General features: G+C 50.0%; 1 protein-coding gene across 1 annotated transcript; it reads right to left on the reverse strand.

Annotated features, from left to right (window-relative positions):
* Positions 1 to 639: 639 nt before the first annotated feature.
* Positions 640 to 19,948, reverse strand: TMPRSS13 (transmembrane serine protease 13). The gene is made up of 13 exons (XM_081891016.1): positions 19,784 to 19,948; positions 15,308 to 15,488; positions 14,379 to 14,489; positions 11,288 to 11,410; positions 10,782 to 10,911; positions 9,986 to 10,078; positions 7,255 to 7,298; positions 6,389 to 6,548; positions 5,623 to 5,798; positions 5,390 to 5,488; positions 5,093 to 5,235; positions 3,947 to 4,099; positions 640 to 2,673 (listed from the first exon to the last, which is right to left on the reverse strand). The coding sequence occupies exons 1-13, from the start codon at positions 19,805 to 19,807 to the stop codon at positions 2,653 to 2,655; spliced, it is 1,458 nt and encodes a 485-aa protein (XP_081747142.1). The 5' UTR covers positions 19,808 to 19,948; the 3' UTR covers positions 640 to 2,652.
* Positions 19,949 to 20,462: the final 514 nt, after the last annotated feature.

The following is a 20,462-nucleotide window of genomic DNA, read 5'->3' on the forward strand; positions in this document are numbered from 1 at the left end:
CCTTTGGGGGCTAGTACAACTGCTGCTGCATCAACTGGGCAAATGCGGAGCTGATTGGCTTCCCTGTTCCTGACCAGGCTCTTTCGAGATTTGCATTCAAGACCAAGGTGCATCAACATCACACACAGCCACACACTACCTCTAGCAGAGGGGCAGTGAACCTGCTGTTGCTCCTCCCTGACCATTGGGCTGCCTGCCAGGCTGATTTGAGTTGGAGTCCAAGAATACCAGGAGGGTGTTCCCTCTCCCTGCACACCCTACTTGCCTTCCCTTCCTTGGGGACATTCAGTGCCTCTCCCTCTTCTTCCTTTAACAAAACAGGTGGCTCTAAGGTTTGCCAGATGGATGCCCAACGGCTTCTAAGCCCTAGGAGTCTTGCTGACCTTGCACTGCTGGAGAATGGTCTTTTAGGAGCCTAATCCAGTAATTGTTTGGCTTCTGTGGGGAGTGGGGGGAGGGATGCAGTCTCTTGGGGAGGAAGCTGCTTGCAGGAAAGACACCACTCGTTAAGGGACTGCCCATCTATAGGATGAAGTGTAAACCGACCAGGAGAGCATTTTTCAAATGCAAAGCCCAGAACTCTGGTTTATCCAATGTAATTGATTGAGAGGACAGGCAAAAGAATTTCCTCAAACAACACATAATTAAATAATATAATTCATTTTCAAAAGAAGTGGCAAAAACCACCAGCTTGGGGGGCTTTAAAGGAAGATCAGGCAACACTGTGGAGGAAAGAGGTCTGTCAACAGTTGTTTCCCCAAACTGCTAGGTTGAGCCTTTGTAGTGAGAGGAGGTTACCTCACTGTACCAGATGCAGGGGGCTAATCATCAAGCTCTGCTTGTGAGCACCCAGATGCATCTGGGAAGTCCCCGGGTTCTGGATTTGATGGGCAAGAAGGTCACCCTGTACATCATCCAGGAGAAGTGGCTCTCCCTCCAACACCAGGAAAAAGTCTAAACCCAGGAGCTACAGAAATGCGATTTCAGGAGAAATAATTGCCCAACAGTTACTATCAGGCTAATGTTGAAATGTGTATAAACATTAGAGGCAATTGTGACATGGGGTGTTGTCTTTAAAGAGCATGCTGCTGCATGAGGAGCCCCCTAACAGCCCCAGTTCTTTGGGGTAGGCACAGTACTAAGGCTGGCTCCTCTTCACACCTCCTCAGTGGCATAGCGTGGGTTGCTAGTGCCCAGGGCCACACGAGGGATGGGAGGGCGTACACATGTACATTCAACTGCCTAATGGAGTCTGCATCACCCAAGAGATCTCAGCTGCAGAGATAAGAAGAGCTGTTTTGTTGTCTGGAGAGGTCACTCCTGGCTTGCGTAGAGAAGACATTGCCAACAGAGTCCAGTGATGAAAGCACATCCTAACAATTTTGCGCCCAGGGCAACCACTCCTGTGCCCCCTCCACGCTATGCCACTGCATCTCCTGTTAGCAAACTTATTATTGCCACACACCAATTATGTGCATTTCTCTTTGAAGAACTATGATGCTGATGTGGCAAAACAGCTGCCTTTGCCAATAGGCAAATGGTACATAGTTGGTGACTGGGCCCTTGGCTACTGGCAGCAGACACAGATAAGAAGTTCTCTGCACTATAGGATAGCAGCTTTGCTACCATGGTCTACCTCAAAAGGAGAGGTCATAACTCAGTGGTAAAGCACCTGCTTCACATGCAGTAGGTGGAAGTTCCAGGGTGCCTGGCTAAGAAGATGCCATACCTGAAGCTTCGGGAGGTGGGGCTATTACTACTGCCAGTCAAGCTGACAGTACAGAGCCAGGTAGACCAATGGCCTGCATCTCACTTGACATTGCAAATGGGAATGCCCCATAGGAAGCCATTGTGCCAGAGCAAAGGAGGCAGTTCCTCCTACAAGGATGTGTTGTTTAACAGGATGGAGAAGGGCAAAGAAGAGGCTTGTTCCCACGCAGAGTGCCACAGTTTGGGGACTGAGAGGCACCCTTCTGCAGCTTGCCACTCTCCCCACACAGGATCACTGGTGGGGCCCAGTTCCCCAGAGTGGGTGAGTGGCATGGATATACCTAAGGCTGAAGCGTTTCTTAGCAGTGCCCTGAGGACTTCCCAGTGAGGGAGGCTTAGTGGGTAGGTGGGTCTAGCTTTCAAGGTCTTGTGGTGTAGCCAGAGTGATTCTAAAATGCAAAGGAGGCAGAGATGCAGCAGCCAAGGATGCTACAAGGGCTCCTCTTCTGTCCCGTTTCCAAGGACCTATCCAATCCATTCCTGGTCCAAACGGTACAAACAGGTGACCTTAAACACTGAGAAGTGGTCTGTTCCCTTTTGGCCAATGCAACCTGATCCCAAGGGCAGTTCCAGAGCTTGAGCGCAGCTGATTCTCTGGGGAGGACATAATCACACTCCACACTCCTCCCAGATGCTCCATTCCAGGCCCAGCATCAGTTGCATCAGCCCCCAGAGGCACAAGCCAGAGTCCAGGAGGCACCGACAGCAACATCAGCAGCAGCAGCAGCCCAGAAGTACCAGAAGAGGAAAAGGTTGTCCTTTGCCACACAGTCATCCTGATGGCCCATGAGCAGGAAAATGCATCTGGCCACCCCAGCCTCCATGAGGACTTTCCATGGGAAGACAGATGTGGTGCTGGGGGCAGAAGAAGCCCATCTTTTCTCAGTCAGTCTGGCTCTGGCTCTGTAATGGAAGGAAGGAAGGAAGGAATGAAATGAGCCCACGGAAAGCAGCTGCTTCCTCCCCACAACTGGGGAAAAGCGAGAAAGGGGCACCTGCTGCCAGACTGAACTTCTGCTACTCTGGAATGTGCAAGCTTTTATGAGATCTAACATAAGCAGTCAAGTACAACACTTCCTGTTTGCCCAGAGTGGACACACAGGGGGATGTTGCTCCAGCTAGGAGGACTTCTTGTCACACCTGGTCTGGAGCATCCTCCCCCTGCATGTGACCAGGTAGATGGGCATGGCCCTTGGAGACCCCATAAAAGGGCTGGTCACGCAGACACCTTCTTCTTTCTTCTTCGTTTTATTCCATCTCGATGCTTTTGCTGTGTGCTGGCTCTCAGCCAGCAGCACATGGGCTCATTCCCATAGGGGCTGAACTCAAACACTGTTCTGTAACTACAAGCTAAAGCCTGTCTTCAGGATCATACTGTGAACTGAATGTAAGTAAACTTCTTGTTACTTTTGAGAAAAGACTGTTGTGTCTTTATTCTTTTTAAGAGGTAACAAAGGAACAATCTGGACAAGTCAGTTTGGATTGCTTAAGTAAAGAGATTCAAACAAATCTACCAACTAGCTTCCTGCAACATACTGGGGAATGTACTCTGCTACTGACTCACTAGCATGAGTGAGAAAGGATAATATTTAATCAATATGTCCTCTCCTACTATCCACAACATTCCCACACTTTTGAACTCCCCAGGGCATCTTCTTCAGGGTAACGAAAAGGAGATGCATTCAGTTGCAAATATAAGTTTCTGTCCACATGGGTGTAGCCAGGGGGACAGCTGCCCCACCCTAAATCAATTAAACATTAAAAATCAATTAAATCAATTAAAAATAGCTAACTGATCAATTGTGTTGCCAATAACTCAGTTCTGCCCCCCCAACATAATGCCCACCCCCCTCTAAAAAAAATCCTGACTACGTCCATGTCTGTCCACCTTTGTAGGACAGAAGGTGGGTGAAGAATGGCTTTGACACTAGCTATTTCAGACCTGCCCCCATAACATGACCTAGAAGTTGCAATGAATCAAGGACATGCTTCCCTCCCACTAAGAGGCATGTTTGCTGGCTTAAGAGTTGCTGGACAAACCTCTGACCTTTTAGCAGAGCATTGAAGAAACATTTTGCAACCATTTCCAGCACCTCTCCACTGTAGTCTGCCTGCCAGTCTCCTAAACTAAAATAAGTCAGCCGGCCCCCAGCAGGCTCCTCACATGCTCCCTTACCTCCATTTTGCTGTAAATCCAGCTAAGCAGCTTTGTGACCTTCGTGTAGACACCAGGCTTGTTCTTCTGGCCACAGCCAGTCCCCCAACTGGTGATGCCAGCCAAGTACCAACGGGAGCTGTCATTACAGACCAGGGGACCTCCACTGTCACCCTGGGGCAGAGAGAGAAGGTCAGTGGGGCAAGATGGAACCAGAGGCTGGAGAAGGGTGGAGCAGAAGCCACCTGACATTTGGGTCCCCCAGGAAATGTCGGCCACAGTGGCTTGTGAGCAAGGCCCATGAAGGCACCACATAGGGGGACTTTCCACTGCAGACCTAGAGTTTATGACAGGATGTGTGCTCTGGGCATAACCTCTTCTCATGGCAACACAGCAAGCAGGCAGATCACCTGTCCCAACGTTTTAAAGAGCTGGACAGGACTTGTAATTTATTGAGCCCTCCATCCCCAGAAAGCACAGCCTCTTAGGGACACCTCATGTCAGGGAATGGTCTGGATCTGAAGATTGGGGAATGCAGTTGTAGGCAGATCAACTCCTCACAGAAGTGGAGGGGGAGTATTCACCCCGCCCCCTACCTCCAGCATTTTCAGAAGCAGAGAGAGAGGCAGACACAGACACAGAAGCAAAGCAGCTTAGGGAAGAGTTACCCAGCTACGAGATAATGACAAGAGATCCAAAAGGGAGGAGGCAGCTGGGAGACACATCAATTGAGAGTGTGGGGGACCCCTCCTCCCCATGGACTTGAAGGTCTGCACAGAGAACAAAGGAGGCAGGGAAGGGGAGGAACTTCCCATTGGTGCACTCCTTGCTGCGGAAGTAGGATTCAAAGTAGGCAACTGATCTCCTTGCAGAGAGTTGTGGTTTGTGCTTGCAACATGATGCTGTAATAAAGGGACTATAAACCTATCAACTGTTCGTTAATTCTTATCTGTGAAGCTACTGAAGGAAGAGGGGAACTCTCCACGCTTGACACCTCTGGTCAAAGCACTCCGCTTGGTGCTCAGTGCACCCACCTCAGCCCCTGGGCATTTAGCACTTGGCTTCTGGCACCAGTGAGAAGAGAATGGGGGATGACCAACCTGAGGCCCCATGAGTACTCTTGAAACCACACCCCTTTGCCTTCTTTCAGCAAAATACCAATCTCACCTGGCAAGCATCTCTTCCCCCTTTCAAGTACCCAGCACACATCATCCGTGGGGTCAGGTAGTGGTCATAGACATTCTGGCTGTTGCAGAGTCTGTAGTCAATTATCTTCACCTCTGCCTCCCGCAGCTTTGGCGATGTATTCTCTGAAATAAGCAGGCCATGATGAGATGGAGGAGCTCTCCTCGGCACACCAGCACCTCCTGTTGGAGTTTGCTCTGCAGCTGGCTTGGGGTCCTCTGCACCCCTCAAGCTGCAGTTCTACAACCCATCAGATGAAGAACCCCCACCCCAATTCACCTTCATTCTCGTTTGTCTTGCCATAGCCTGTGATGTAGCAGGTCCTCCCAGGCAGGAACTTCTGATCAAACATGGGGAGGCAGGCTGGGCGGACATTGGCTGAAGCAGAGAGAGGAGAGAGAGATTAGTTTCCCCTTGAGGGGGAGGCTGTGGGCTTGTTTCACCAAGGGACCTCAGCACCAGGAAGGCAGGGAGGAAGGTGAGATGTGGCAGCATAAAGTCAGGAGCTTTACCTGATAAGGTCAGAGGCTTCGAGAGCTTCAGCAGTGCAATGTCAAAGTCATCATGATCATCATCGTATTTGGCATTGATGATGATGTGTGAAACAGGGATGCCCGCGGTAGGCAGGTGCTTGAGGTTGGAGGCCCCAGCATACACCTTCCACTGGTCCAGGATCTTCACACTATTCCTTAGAGGCCCAAAGGATGAAATGTCACACAGGTTAGGGTAGAGTCGCTTCTGCTTTGGCCCAAAGCCATCTTCCTCAGCAGGAACATGTGCTCAGAACATGAATTAAGTGTGACAGGGGTGCATGTGAGAGGGAGGGAGAACGTGCTTTGGATCAGGACTGGGTGCCAGGTGATGCAGCTACTTTATCAGAAAAAGAGAGGCATGGAGGGGAGGCAGGGGGCAAAAAGGACAGGGCAGGAGCTGGTGGGACTTATGTTGCAGTTGGGAGGAAGGTGCAAGCAAACTGGGAGGGGGGTGAGGAAGAGAGTGGAGAGAGGTGACTTGTTCAGGGATGTGGCCATTGCATCTCCTGCCTTGCAATAACAAGTGGAGTAGATATCAGGGATGGGATGTCAGAGCAGATAGTCCACTGACTTCCTTTCTGTTCGACCTCCTGGATTCATTGGATCTCATTCTCCAGCCTGCCATGATATCCCTCAGAACTACATGTAGCCACAGTGGAAACCCAGAAGGTCAATTTCCCCCTGCAGATCCAGCCCTCCAACTCAGCCCCCCCCCTCACAAGTTTTGGGCAGGGATGTCACTTACATGAAGAAGCAGTGAGCTGCTGTGAGGACCCACTGAGGATCGATGATGGTCCCTCCACAGATGTGAATCGACCCATAGTGCAGGCTCACTTGCCAAGGCCACTTATTGATTGTTGTTTCATTGCCTTCAATAATGCGGCCAGACATTGTTTGCCCGCAGTCTACAGGGAGAGAAGACATGCAAGAATCATAGAATTGTAGCATTGGAAGGGACCAGGGGTGCTGGAAGGGCAAGCAGAGAACTCTTGCACCCCAGGAGAGCTTGTGCCCAAAAGATGCCACGGTGAGATCTGGCATTGCACAGTTCCTTTGCATCACCCAAGGCTTCCTTTAACTCTTCCCCTCCTGCCCTCTCTCTCTAGTGATGTGCCACTCCCATGGCATTCTCTTCCCCTCTCTTGGCCCACCCTGGGACTTTCCTGGGACTGGGAAGCAGTAGATGGAGACAATGACAGGCAGAGAGGCAGAGCAATGGATGCTAGTTTTGTCTCCACCCCCCTCCCAGATGAGTTTCACAATAGCAACACGGAGACCAAGGAGGAGGAAGCTCAAAGCCAGGCCCACCCTCTGGGCTGCATATGGGAAGACAGGTACATAGGTAGGTGGTGAGGGTGACCAAGGTGAGTGGGGCAATGCCCCATTTGCCCTAATAGACCATCCACCACTGGAGGCTCCTATTTCACTCACACCTCTCTGCTGTGCTGGGCCCATGATGCTTCTGCGTAATGAAGGGTGTGGACAATGTATGGCAGGGATCACTTCAGGGTAGCTCACAGCTCAGTCTCTTGGGTATAGCAATGGTATAACATGAGATCCAGGAGGGGACCCTTCCCACCTCCCACCTATATAATAGCAAAGTCTCCTTACTTGTGCATCGGAGGGAAACATACTTTCCAGTGCCACATTGGGACCTTGAGGAAAGACAAAAACAGACTCTGTTAGGTTTCAGAGGATGGGTCCAGCAGGCTGCAGAGTCAACACAATGGGACTCCCTGGCCAAGAGAATCGAGGTGGAGTAGGATCATGTCTCCAAGAGCCAGCTAGCCACCTAACTAACACATGGAGGTGCCAGGAAGGACCACATTCCTCCTGAATCACAAATGGGCTTTCTGAGCACCTGTGTGCCAAGAATAAGCAGGCTTGACTGGAACAGGCATTGAAATGGATCTCCATCCCTGTGAAAGACAGCTCAGGGAATCAATGGTCCAAACAGTGCCCAGTCAAAGGCCAATGCCAAGGGGGAGAAAGGAGTGCCACACCCATCAGGTGAGTTCCCCCAACTTTGTGTTATCCTCCCAGCAGATTAATCTAAGAGACAGTGGCTTTCTCAAGGCCTCCTTGGCTAAGGGAGGATTTGAGCCACCTCGCTTCTCAAAGTTCAGCATTTTTCATGGTTCCACTGACTCTCTTAAACCAGACTTTTCGAGGGTTAAGGGGCCCCAGTCAACATATAATAAACCTGGCAGACTTAGCTGGAGTTCTTTTGCCATTTCTAGTTCTTAGCTAAATAAAACACATTTAAAAGAGTTGTGGGATGGTGATCTCACATGCTCCAATATGTATCAGGTGAGCCCCTAATGGCCATTTCCTCAATGCAGTTCAGAAGGGCAAACTCTAGCCAACAAATTGCCTCCCTCCCCAGTCTTGGGAGGATGGTCAACAAAACACTTGGTTAAGCAATAATTGTTAATTTATGTTCTGGAACTCACACATTTTAAGGTGTGAAAAGTCTCATCTCTCACAGCTCCTTTGATGTTAGGGATTTTGTTCTTTAAAGGGAAGTAATGCCTTGAATAATTTTGCATAGCAGATGGCACCATTGTCAGGAAGCACATGGTAAACTGATCTCCTGTGAAATTCACAGCTTCAGCTAACAACATCTTTGTAATCTGGCCTGAGAGAGACACAAATCTGGGGGATCTTTCTGTACACAAAAACACACACCCCATTTAAACAATTTTCAAAAGTTACACAAAACTATATACAATAGCCACACAGAAATCATGTAATTTAGGGTTAGATTCAGATTCCAGACACATGTAGAATAGACCCACTTAAGATCATGGGACTTAAGTTAGTAATGAAGAACTGAACTTCTGTTGATGGTTACCAGTAAGCATGATGGGAAGTCTGGAACCAACACACAGGAAGGTGCCCTAGACCAGATCAGTCCATTCATCCACATGGCCAAGCAGCTGTCCAGGGTCTTGGACAGTGGCAGACAGTGGGGTGTCTTTCCTTGATTCTTTCCAATGTGATCCAATGTGATCCAATATGTGGCCCTCAAGGACTTTTTTGGCACCCTCTGCAACATCTGACACACACACACACACACACACACCCAACCCTTGCACTGCCTTCCCAAAGCCAGTTAAGTGAGTCACTGGACTTTGTAAAGGAAGGGTGAGAGCTCTGATAGGGTCCTAGAGTCCTCCAAACTCCTTCTTAACACTTCCCTAGCTTTGGGAAGGAAGTGGAAGGGCATAGGTGTAGCCGGGGGGGGGGCAGCTGCCCCCCTAAATCAAGTAAATAAATAAAAATAGTTAACTAACTGAGGTTCTCCCCCCCCCCCAACATGAAGCCTGCCTACGCCCATGTGGGAGGGCACCCTGCCAGAGCCCCGCACCTCCTTCCCAAAGTCTGGTGCCTTGCTTAACCATCTTTGGGAAGAAAGGAGTGGGCATCAATATTTTGCCTCGCTGCACCAACACCATCCTGCACATGCAACAAGGCAGTGTATGGCCTGCGGGTTCCATGTTGAAGTACGATTGCAACCCAATTGGGCCATCCTGAACTAGAGGGTACTCTTGTGCTGAACTTCCCTGCAGGAGGAGGCCCATCCATGATTGCATGGTAAGTTGCTGTATGGCAGGAAGATCTAAGAATTACCTGGATTTGGGGTGGATTTGTGGCAATAGAAGGGTGCAGCCCTTGGCATTCTGGGTAGGCAAGTAAGAGAGGGAAGAAGCTGGAATCTACTCATTCTAGTAATCCCTCTGCCCCTCCTCCCATGCAATGCTTGCATTATGTGTGTGGTGTGTGTGTGTAGGTGCATTTAATGAAATCTACAATCCCCACCCCCGACTCACCCAAATTTTAGTTAAACCATGCCCCCTACTGCAAGCTTCTAGAAATAGTCACTGGGATCTGTCACTAGCAGAGCCAGTCCTATCATTTGGTATGGGGACACAGCTGCTTCAAGCGGCAATGAGCTGGTGGAGAAAGAGCCGTGTGCACCACACAGTCAGTTCTGCACCCCCTAAGCTCACTTCCTGCCCTCAGGTGCAGTTGAGGGCATGGCCTCTTCTCCAGCCATCTTGAAAGAAGATTCAACAGCCAGTTTGGTTGGTGTCTGTATCAGAAATGGGGGGAGGTGGGAGTTGCACCATCTAGACTTTTGCCTAAGGTATGAAAATCTCCTGGGCTGACCCTGGCAGGTCCCAAGATTGGAGAGGGGCCAGTGCAGCCCCACTGCCAGTCTACAAAGGGGCAATCAATAACAGCCGACCAAGGGGTTGCTACCCTGTCTCAGAATCTCACCGATAGGAGGGAAGGGCTGTCCTCTCCCCTTTCCAAAGGCCACTCCTCGCTCCCTTACCTGCTGAGGCTCTGCTGGATTGTGCTGTTCATTTCTCCGGCCGTGAAGCTGTTCCCAGACCACGAGAGAGGGGCATAATCTGTTAGGGAGGCACTGGGGAGACAAAGGAGGCCGTGGTCAAGATGCGAGAGCCAATTTTGGGGGTGCAAGGCCTATCTTGGGACAGCCCCAGCATGTGTTTGTAGTAGACAGAGGCAGTGGCACATGTAGATGAGATGGAAGGTGGAGGGGGTGTCTAGAGGGGGCTGCCCCCGAGGGAAGCAGAGGGATGTCACCCTCCACTGCCTGAGGGAGGGGGCGCCCCACATAGAATCACAGAACTGTAGAGATGGAAGGGACCCCGAGGGGCATCTAGTCCAACCTCCTGCAATGCAGGAATCTCAACTAAAGCATCCATGGTCATCCAGCCTCTGCTTAAAAACCTCCAAGGAAGGAGACTCCACCACCTCCAGACTGTTCCACTGTCAAACAGTTCTTACTGTCAGAAAGTTTTTCCATATGTTTAATCGGAATCTGCTTTCTTTCAACTTGAAGCCATTGGTTCCTGTCCTACCTTCCAGAGCAGGACAAGAAAAGCTTGCTCCCCTTTTCCAGGCTAAACATACCCAGCTCCTTCAACCGTTCCTCATAAGGCAGCAACCCTTTTCTCTCCTCCTTTTTTGCTAGAAGAAGCAGGTAAGCCACACACCCTCCCTGTGGGGTGACAGCGAGGAGGCGCCTGGCGGCAGTCGCTTGGGAAACTGCCTGCTTGTCTCTCTCCGCTCCTGCCTGCCTGCTGCCTCCACCCAGGACTTACTTGAGGAATCCGAGCTGCCGGCAGGTCTTCCTGGATAAATCCTCCGTCCAGTCTTTGCTGCAGACCGGCAGCCACCGCTTCTGGGGCCCCGAGTAGACCTGGAGAAAGGACTCGTTCCCGGCGAAGCGCACTGCAGAGCCGGAGAGGAGGAGCCAGTGAGGACCACGAGGAAGAGGAGGAAGACTCAGCTTCAGGCCCGTCGCTCGCCGGAGTAAGCAGGAGACCCGGCCGAGGCCACCTTCCCCACCCGGCGAGCACTTGCCCGGCCCCAGCTCCGCAGGTCGCCCCACTCCACCACCCTCCCTCCGCACCAGTGGCATAGCGTGGGTTGTCAGCACTCGGGGTAAGGCAAGTAATTTGCACCCCCTAACCCGTGGATTTGCGCCCCCTAACCCGTGGATTTGCGCCCCCTAACCCTAACCCCCAGATGTTGTGCCCGGTGCGCCCGCCCCCCCCTGCACCCCCCACGCTACGCCACTGCTCCGCACCCCCGGGGAAGGCATTACCGCAGTCCAGCTCGTCGCTCCGCTGAGAGCAGTCGGCGACCCCATCGCAGCGCACCGCGTGGCTGTCGCAGCTCTCGGCCGGCTCCTTGTAGACGATGCCTGTGCCAGAGCGCCAGAACAAGACTGCGAGGGGCAGAGAAAGAGGGAGAGGGGTTCATGAATCTCACCGCCTTTTCTCTGAGCTGAGCTGAGCTGCGTTGACAGATTGTCTCGGCTTCGAAGTTGTTCTATGTTTACGCTCCCGTGTTCTTTGCCACGGCTTGTCCACCAGGTGTCAGGAAAGCTCCAGCAACCAGCAGAGGGAAGCTGTTATGCCCTGAAGGGAATTCCAAGCCTTCAGAAAACACCGCCTCCCTTGTCAGGGCTTCGTGATCCTCGTGACCTCCAGAGGATAAGGAGGACACTCTCCTCCCACACACAGAGCATGTGGTCAAAGTGAGCATGACGATCCCTCATAAACTAAATGACACCAAAAGTGCTTCTATATTAGATGCTGACCACACTCCGTTCATTTTTCAAAAACAAAACAGGGCACCTGCCTGATACAATCATCAAAAGGTAATTGGGAAGGTGAAAAGAGCCCTGCAGCTGCCACCAGGCCCAAGGCCCAAGCGGTCTATGGCAACGGTCAACTTCATGCGGGATCTGAGAGCCTCGGCAGTCCTGTCTCCCCTCCTAATTCCCAGCAACTGGTGTTTACTGCATCCAATACTGGAAGTTCTCCCAATGCTTTCCTTGTGCTCCTCCCATGTTCATCGGCTTGCAGAAAATTCCACTTAAAAATATAGGTGAAGGAAACAAAAGCATAGTCTGTACCAGTGCAGATCGCCTTCGGCCAGGGCTTTTTTTTGCAGCCGGAACTCACTGGAACTCAGTTCCGGCATCTCACAGGTGGGTGCTATTGCCATTATAAGAGAACAAGGGAGGCATTTGTGGCAAGTTCTTGCAGATCTTTTTCTAGAAAAACAGCACTGACTTTCACACTCTGCTTACTGCCTTGTGATATATGTACTGGGCAGTGGAGCCCAACACATCACTTTCACAATTACTTTCCTGGTCAGTGCTATTTTTGTGGCACAGATATTTTGAACCTGACCTTATGCTAAAATGGTTTTGTTTTTTGTTTTTGTTTTTGTTTTGTTCTGCCTATATAAAAAAAGATTCATGCAGTGGAGCTCAAATAGAAACATTTTAGATTTTTTTTTAATTACAAGAATATTTCCCAATTGGCAATATTTTAGGAGTGACAGCTTCCTCATATTTTAATAAGTGCCAAAACACCTATATTAGAAAAAACAACAACACTGTAATAGCACTTAAATGAAAAATCCTTTTATGTGCAAATTTTCAAAAAGGATTTTTCTTTTTTAAAAACTGCACTGCTAAAGTCACACTGATCCGGTGACAGCCATTCCCTTCCCTGTGCAGATGGCTATGCCATGGTATGGAATGGGAGCAGAACACAGTGGGGTGTGCGCACAGAACAAGCGCGGGACCCTCTGAAGCATGGATAATCAGTTGCCACGGCATTCATAGCTTACTGAGAAGGTCAACAAATGGGCAGCCTTAGGAGCCACCCTCCTGCGACCATCCAGAAGGAGGAGGATGGGATGGATGACAAGGAAAGGTAGCCTGGCCTGCAGCTGCTCCCCCAACTTCTCCCTTCCCAATTGTTGACTCCAAAACAGAAGAGAAAGAGAAGAAGGCTCCAGCCAGTGTGTCCTTGTGTGGAAATGTGGGATCTCAGCCAATTTTCCAAGGAAGGGAGGAGCCATGAATCCAGGTCACATCTAAAACTGGGCGGGGAGTTCTCAAGACAGGCTTGGCAGAGTCAGAACCCTGAAAAATGGGGCAGCCGGTAACACCATGTCATTTGCACTTATTTGCCTGTTCAAACTGCTTGTTGCCTTTGCGTTGCTTCCTCATTTTAAAATCGCAACAGGTAAGCCTCTTATACACACCATACATTTAAAACACATGATTCCCCCAAAGAATCCTGTGATCTTTAGTTTACTCCCACAGAGCTACAACACCCAGAACCTTTAACGAACTACAGTTCCCCATAATTCTTTGGGGGAGGTCATGTACTTTAAACGTATGGTGGGTACATAGTCTTAAGAACGTGAAAAAGGAAGAACACACACAGCAGGGCCCCTCCCATGAGCCACAGGACTCTCGGCTCTTCAAAACAGATGGAAGAACTCCAAGGGCCAAATTCATCCACCCACCAGGGTATCTGGCATGTTTCCATGGGTAGCTGCAGCTGCTTTTTGTAGTTCCAGAGATGGGGGGACCCAGCCACTGTGTATTTCTTCTTTCCAAGGCTCTCTGGGGAAACCTGATGCCTGCCTAGCACCTAAAACAACCTCACTTGAATGTCTTCTCCATCCTTCCCCCACTCTGTTTTAAGACTGCAGCCAGATGGAGACTCCATAGCTTCAACATAAGCCAAAAAAGTTATTCTTCTCCCCAGTTCATTTGCCATCTAGCCTCAGGTCTGGAGATCACAAAAGCTCACACTCTGTTTTGTAATATTTTGATTGGTCTAAAAGGGAATTGCCCCAATATGAATTTGGGGGGAAATATATTCAGGGACAGGGACGCGGGTGGCGCTGTGGGTTAAACTACAGAGCCTAGGACTTGCCAATCAGTAGGTCACAGTTTGAATCCCCAGGATGGGATGAGCTGCCGTTGCTCGGTCCCTGCTCCTGCCAACCTAGCAGTTTGAAAGCACATCAAAGTGCAAGTAGATAAATAGGTACCGCTCCGGCGGGAAGGTAAAAGGCGTTTCCGTGTGCTGCTCTGGTTCGCCAGAAGCGGCTTAGTCATGCTGGCCACGTGACCCAGAAGCTGTACGCTGGCTCCCTCGGCCAATAAAGCGAGATGAGTGCCACAACCCCAAAGTCGGCCACGACTGGACCTAATGGTCAAGGGTCCCTTTACCTTTACCTATATTCAGGGATATTTTAAAAAATATCCCATAAATTGTATGAGATCTGCCCTCTTCTTCAAGCAGGATGTTCATTCCCAGGAATGAAGGAAGAGCAGAGACACATTCCTCCCCACCACAAACGAGAGGAGAAGGACTCACATAGCAGGATGAGGGCCACCAGAAGCACAATGAGGATTAAGATGCAGACAATGAGGGCCAACCTCTTCTGGCCCATCCTCCAAGACGCCTTGAACGTTGGAGTGGAGGAGGCTGTGGTTGGAGAAAGAAAAAACCCAGATTGGTTACAATTATGAAATACCCCTAAAACATCCAGTTTGCTATGGTTAAGTCCGCACCATAGAAGGAAATTTTGGAAAGAGACTCTATTACAGAAAACCAGACTCACATGTCCAAGCAAAACTGAGTTGCAAGGAGCATCTGGCTAAATTTATTTGTCTCCTTTTGCTATTGTCTGGACCATTCCTCCCTTTTCATTTGTACATTTAAATGTAGAACTCCTTTGACAATATTCAACCAATATATGGGGTCCCTCCTTCTACCCACAATTACTAATCAAGAAATTTCAATAGTCCAAGGCTCAAGCAGATCCCAAAATATATGTTAAGCTTTTCGCCCACCTCTCCTGGACAGCAGAAGAAGATTTTCCAAGAAGACATTTTGCAATATGTTTTTTGAAGACAAACTCATCTTGACTAGCACTGTTTGAAAATCTTTACACCCATCCACTGTTAGGAAATCAGGATTTACAGTCTTTGTTTCTGTATTAATTTCTGAAGGCCAATTAGGTTCCTCATTCTTGGGGACACCTGCTTCCTCCCGTCCCCTGACTGTGCTCATTTCTTCCTTCTCTGCTGTGTTACCCTGAAATCCCAGAAGTTAAGAAGAGGAAGGGATGAGTTAACACTTTGCCTTTCTCCATTAGCCCCTTGAAAGGTGCAGATGTTCTTGACTCTGCCAGTCCTGCCTGGGATATACCATCCGGACTCCCCCACCTCAATATACATCCAGCAGCAGCTGGGGCTTCCATCAGGTGGCTTCCTTCTCCCCCAGCCCACCCTCCATCTTACCCCTTGAGGTCTCGCGAGCCACGCAGGGCACAGGAGCCAGTCTGGAGTCTGTAGGGTAGGGTCTGAAGGCAACTCCTCGAATGGTCTCTTCTGGTGGGGGAGGTTGGGCCACGATGGGCAGGACAGATGATGAGGCACAAGAGCTGGGATTCAGGTTGGCATGATGCACGGTTGGAGTTTCCTGCAGGTAAAAAGGGTTCAGACTGAATAAAGGGTTCTGAAAAGGCTCTCATGTCATAGCTATTTCTCTGATGGAGCCAAAGGTCAACATGAATGAGGCCTTAAAAAAACCCTCACTCGTGTTGGAGAAGGTCACAGCTTCAATCCCTGGCATGTCCAGGTGGCGCTAGGATTGTCCACTGCCTGGAATTCTGGAGTGCCAGTCAATGTATAGAATTCTGACATATACTCAGCTCTTAGCGTTCATCAGTAGCCCTGGAGAAATCTCACCATTTTTAGTAGGTCTGACCTTGAAGGCTATAGAAGCATCAAAGCAGAGGTGCCTCCATTGCAGGACCTGCCTGCCCACAAAGTGGGGTGAGGGGCAGGGCTGGATTAACCATTAAGCAAAATAAGCACAAGGGACGCGGGTGGCGCTGTGGGTTAAACCACAGAGCCTAAGACTTGCCGATCAGAAGGTTGGCGGTTTGAATCCCTGTGACAGGGTGAGCTCCAGTTGCTCGGTCCCTGCTCCTGCCAACCTAGCAGTTTGAAAGACCATCAAAGTTCAAGTAGATAAATAAGTACCACTCTGGTGGGAAGGTAAACAGCATTTCCGTGCACTGCACTGGTTTGCCAGAAGCGGCTTAGTCCTGCTGGCCACATGACCCGGAAGCTGTACGCCGGCTCCCTCAGCCAATAAAGCGAGATGAGCGCCGCAACCCGAGTCGGTCACAACTGAACCTAATTGTCAGGGGTCCCTTTACCTTTTTAAAATAAGCACATGCTTAGGGCATCAAGGGAAGGGGGGGATTCCTTATCCCTACTAAGTATAGAAGCAGATGTGTTGTGTAAGATTGGTTTTGAGGATCTGATCAAAGACTTTGCAATTAGAAAAAGTAGGAGAATTCCCCCCCACAAAAAATATAAATAAAGTGGAAGTGTACAAAAATAAACATTACTTTCCATCTCGCTGTAAGTTTCATTTTGAAAAAAATATAATTTAATTTTATGGTTTATTATTGTTTATATTTTGAATTAGATATATATATGGGGGCACCGAAATCTTTTAGGTGCTTAGGGCCTCTAAAGGTCTTAATCTGGCCCTGGTGAGGCAGTTGCCTCAGATAGCAGATCTGGGCCCAAGGAGAACCCAGCCAATCTTCTCCAATGCTGTACCATACTGCCATGCCCCCACTGCCCCCTCCTTGACTGTGAGCATGCCCCCCATGGAGGCAGGGGTAGGGCACAGTTCTGGAGGAGGGGGAGGCAGCGGGATGGAGCATTTTGCCCCAAGATGCAAAATGTCCCGGACCAGCCCTGTGCTATTGGCCAGGAGTCCAGGCTGCAAAGGGACCTCCAGAAATGGTTTCCTAAGCTGCTTCTTCAAGGGATGGGAACACAGGGCATCTTCGCGAAGAAGTCACCTGATCGATTCTGGTGTGACCTCTGTGTGTGCATCCAGTTACTGAAGATGGCTCCCCTCAATGAGGCCACCTTGTTGAGTCAATCGTTAGTATCTGTTTGAGCAACCAAGGGGGGGGGTTGGTTGCTTCAGTTTATGCACTTCCTTCCCTGGAAAGGCAGTGGCTGCCCCCACCTCTGCTTTGGGAACACACCTATAATAGCCAAGGACTGATTATTTGCATCTGTCTTCCTTGTGGGCAAAGGCAGGCAAGTCTCTTGGGCAAGAAGCCTGGGGTGCCTCCGGCCTGTCACTTTTCCAGGAGGGATTCAAATGTGTGTGGGAACTTTAGGTTTGCACAGTTAAAGTGAATTAAAGGGCTCTATCACTCTAGCGCAGGAAATCCACTTCAAGAAAGCATCGAACATTTTGCAGTTTGGAAAGTGACAGTGGAAAGCACTGGAAATGTGGGGTGATTGAATGTAGAAACACCCTGCGAGCGCATTAGGATGAATTCAGGATAAATGTTAGCTGTTGTATAACAAATCAGAAGGAAGGCTCAATAAAGACCAGACTGAGTCCACATCCACACTATCTATTCAAAATACTCTTATATTGCTTTTACAGTCGTGGGGAATCCTGGGGGTTGTAGTTTGTTAAGGACGGTGGATCTATGAACCCCACACTCTTAGCAAACTGCAGTTCCCAGCATTCTTTGAAGGAAGCCATGGTTGTTAAAGTGTTGTAAGGGTGCTTTCAATAGATTGTGTGGATCTAACAACTGCATTTGCTTTGTGCAAACAAACCAGGGCAAATAGATGCTCCATGTACAAGTCATCTGGAAGAGTCCAAAGTCAGAAATGTCTACTCACACAGGGTGAGGACTCAACGCCAAGTTGCCAAGACTGAGAGGAGGTAGATCTGGGAGTATTTATAGCAGACAGTGGCACCCAATTGGCCCTCTGCTGTCATTTGACTTCCTAGGCCAGGAGGCTTATGGACTGTTTTGTACGTTCTGTTGGAAATGTAAGAGTTTAATGTAGTGAGTGCAATGTGCTACTTTGTATTCTGTTCTTAGTAATGTTATACATAACTAGTTTTAAGACTGTTCCACAGCAAAGCTTTGAAACTCATTTTTGGGGCAGAAAGCTCAGTTATCCAGATCAGGGATTCTGCTGAACGACTCCAACATGTGCCCCAGCCGAAACTACCAGAAAATTCCACCCTTCTGCCCTGCAGCAACTCTGGTAGTGCAGGGAGCAGGTGACCAGCAGTGCCTGAGAAATGATGATCCCAGTTCCAACCTGGCGCTTTTCTAAATGCAGGGATGCCTCCCAGGGCCGTGGAATGCTGCTGGGCCATCATGTCACAACCAGGTGGAAAATTCTCTCTCTCTGATTCACTAACAACCTTATTAACTGGATCACCATCATCTTTTTCACAAGCTGCTGCTAGCCCTGCTGTGGGGCTTATAAGCCTGGCGTTGTGTGTGGTGAAATGGGAGTGAGGGGAAGGTTTCACTCCCACACTCCCATGTCACTGCTGCAATTCAGTTTGCAGAGCTTCCCTCCCATTACTGCTTTTAAGGGGAAAAGAAATGGCCGAGAAACCCAGCCGCAGACCATCTCTTTTTTGGCCCCAATGCAAGCTTTGGTTTGGCTCTGACAAGCTCCAAGAGGGCTTCTCAGTCATCAGTGCCACATATAGGGAAAGGCAGCCCTCATGTCAAAGAAGAGACAGAAAAACAAGGAACTGACTGTTTCTCCAAAGGGAAATAGTTCCTGCTCAAGACAAAGGAGGCACAGCCAGAACTTTCTGATTTCTAAGCTTTTGTCAGAGGGCCAGATAGAATCTGCCTTCTGACTGTCAGCACAGCTTCCAAAGACCTGTTTCCTCTACGTGCATCAATACTTGAAATTCTGATGGCTTTTCAGGCCTAGGATCTTTGGGCTAATCCTAAAAGGTGTTGAGCAGCATGAAGTCAGTGTGTAGAGGCTTCCGCTGAGTTGTGTGGCTAAATATATATAAGCAGACATGGACACACACACACAGGCTGAACCGCTTGCCTCCTCCTTAAAAAAGGTGTGAATTGCTTGCACCCCTGGTCACAGCAGAAAGAGGGCAATTAGATATTTGGCACGGAGGGGGAAGAAGCCCCTGTCCATGAGGACTGCAAGCACCACAATGGGCACACTGTGGGGCCAACCTTTCCACCAGGATCTTGTCTTGGGGTTCTCCTTGCAGCTGTCCCAAACCATCTGCAAGCACCACCAGCCTCAGGACAGTTACCCTGAAGTCCTGCGGTTTTACCACCACCCACAGCAGCAATCCTGATTATTCAGCTCCAGGAAAAGGAAAACAGTGGCTGTTGACCAAACAGTGGCTGTTGACGAAACATGAAAAGGAGGCAGAGGAGAACACCAGAATGTTTTGGCTCCTGGCCTGGCAGGTTTGAAAAGTTGCCAGAAAGCAGTAGGGGATGGGGAGATTGCTCAGCATCTCCCCCAGGATACTATAAGGAGCAAAGGGCTTTGGTAACGAAGGAAGCCTGAGGTTCAGTCTTAGGAAGAAGGGCTTGCAAACAATATTGCGCATTGGGCTAAGAAAACAAGTAGGGCTGGGTGGTATCTGGTTTTCAACATCAGGATCTATCACCAGCAACTGCCCCAGGATGCCAGCTGGTGGTGCTGAGGCTGCGAGGAAGGGAAAACAAGGAAGTATCAGGATGGGAAGAGCAGCCTTGTCTGTTGTCAGCCCCACAAGTGAGGTCTTTTTGCCCAGCTGGGATTCTCAGGACAAGGCTCAAGTCCACCTCCCCCCACCTCCAGCCTGTTGCCCTGTTTCAATTAGTCTCTGCCCCTCACCCCATGACCCACATCAAGGCCCCTGCATCTCCTCCTCTGTTGACTTACCAGGCTCGCTGGTCTCTCTTCCATGGCCTCTTCTCTCTGCCAGGAGCTCTGGGTCACTGCCACCTCCCAGTGCCCATGGTGAACTGCCAAGGGTGGCCTTCCTGCTCACTCTTGGGCTGTGGATGCCAGCCAACCCAACGGAGTGGCAACTGTTCCGAATGGGGAGTCCGTCCGTCCGTCCGTCCGTCAGGCCTGCCTGCCTGCCTGGCTCACTCCCTGTTAGCTGTGTGGCAACCACAGATGGAATCCAGGGAAGAAACTGGACCAACCTGAAGCGCTGCTGCTCAGCTCTGTGTTCCTTCCCTGACAGATTCCTGGAGGCAGGTGGAAGGTGTTGCCCTTCAGGTGTACTGAGGTGGCTCCCACTGGGGCAGCTCCCTCCTGGCTCAGAGAAGTGGCCCTTGAAACCCAGCTAGGGAGGCATCACACTGACCGCGCCATTAGCTCTTTGAGCCTGCAGCCTGCCTGGCCTTAGACCTTTAAAGAGCCTTCACAGGCAGGCAGGCAGGCAGTATCGGGGAGCCCCACCCACTTGAGGTCATCATCAGGAGCAGGGGAGGAGATGGTTTTCCTTGATTCAGGAGAGACAACAGCATGTCAGTTGGAAGGAGTAGCAGAGAGACAAATTACCTGGCCGGGGAAACCACCCAGGTCTGGGTCCTGCTGGGAAGCAGAATTT

This window comes from Podarcis melisellensis (genome assembly GCF_964234715.1).
Source record: "Podarcis melisellensis genome assembly, chromosome: 15".
Lineage (NCBI taxonomy): Eukaryota > Metazoa > Chordata > Lepidosauria > Squamata > Lacertidae > Podarcis > Podarcis melisellensis.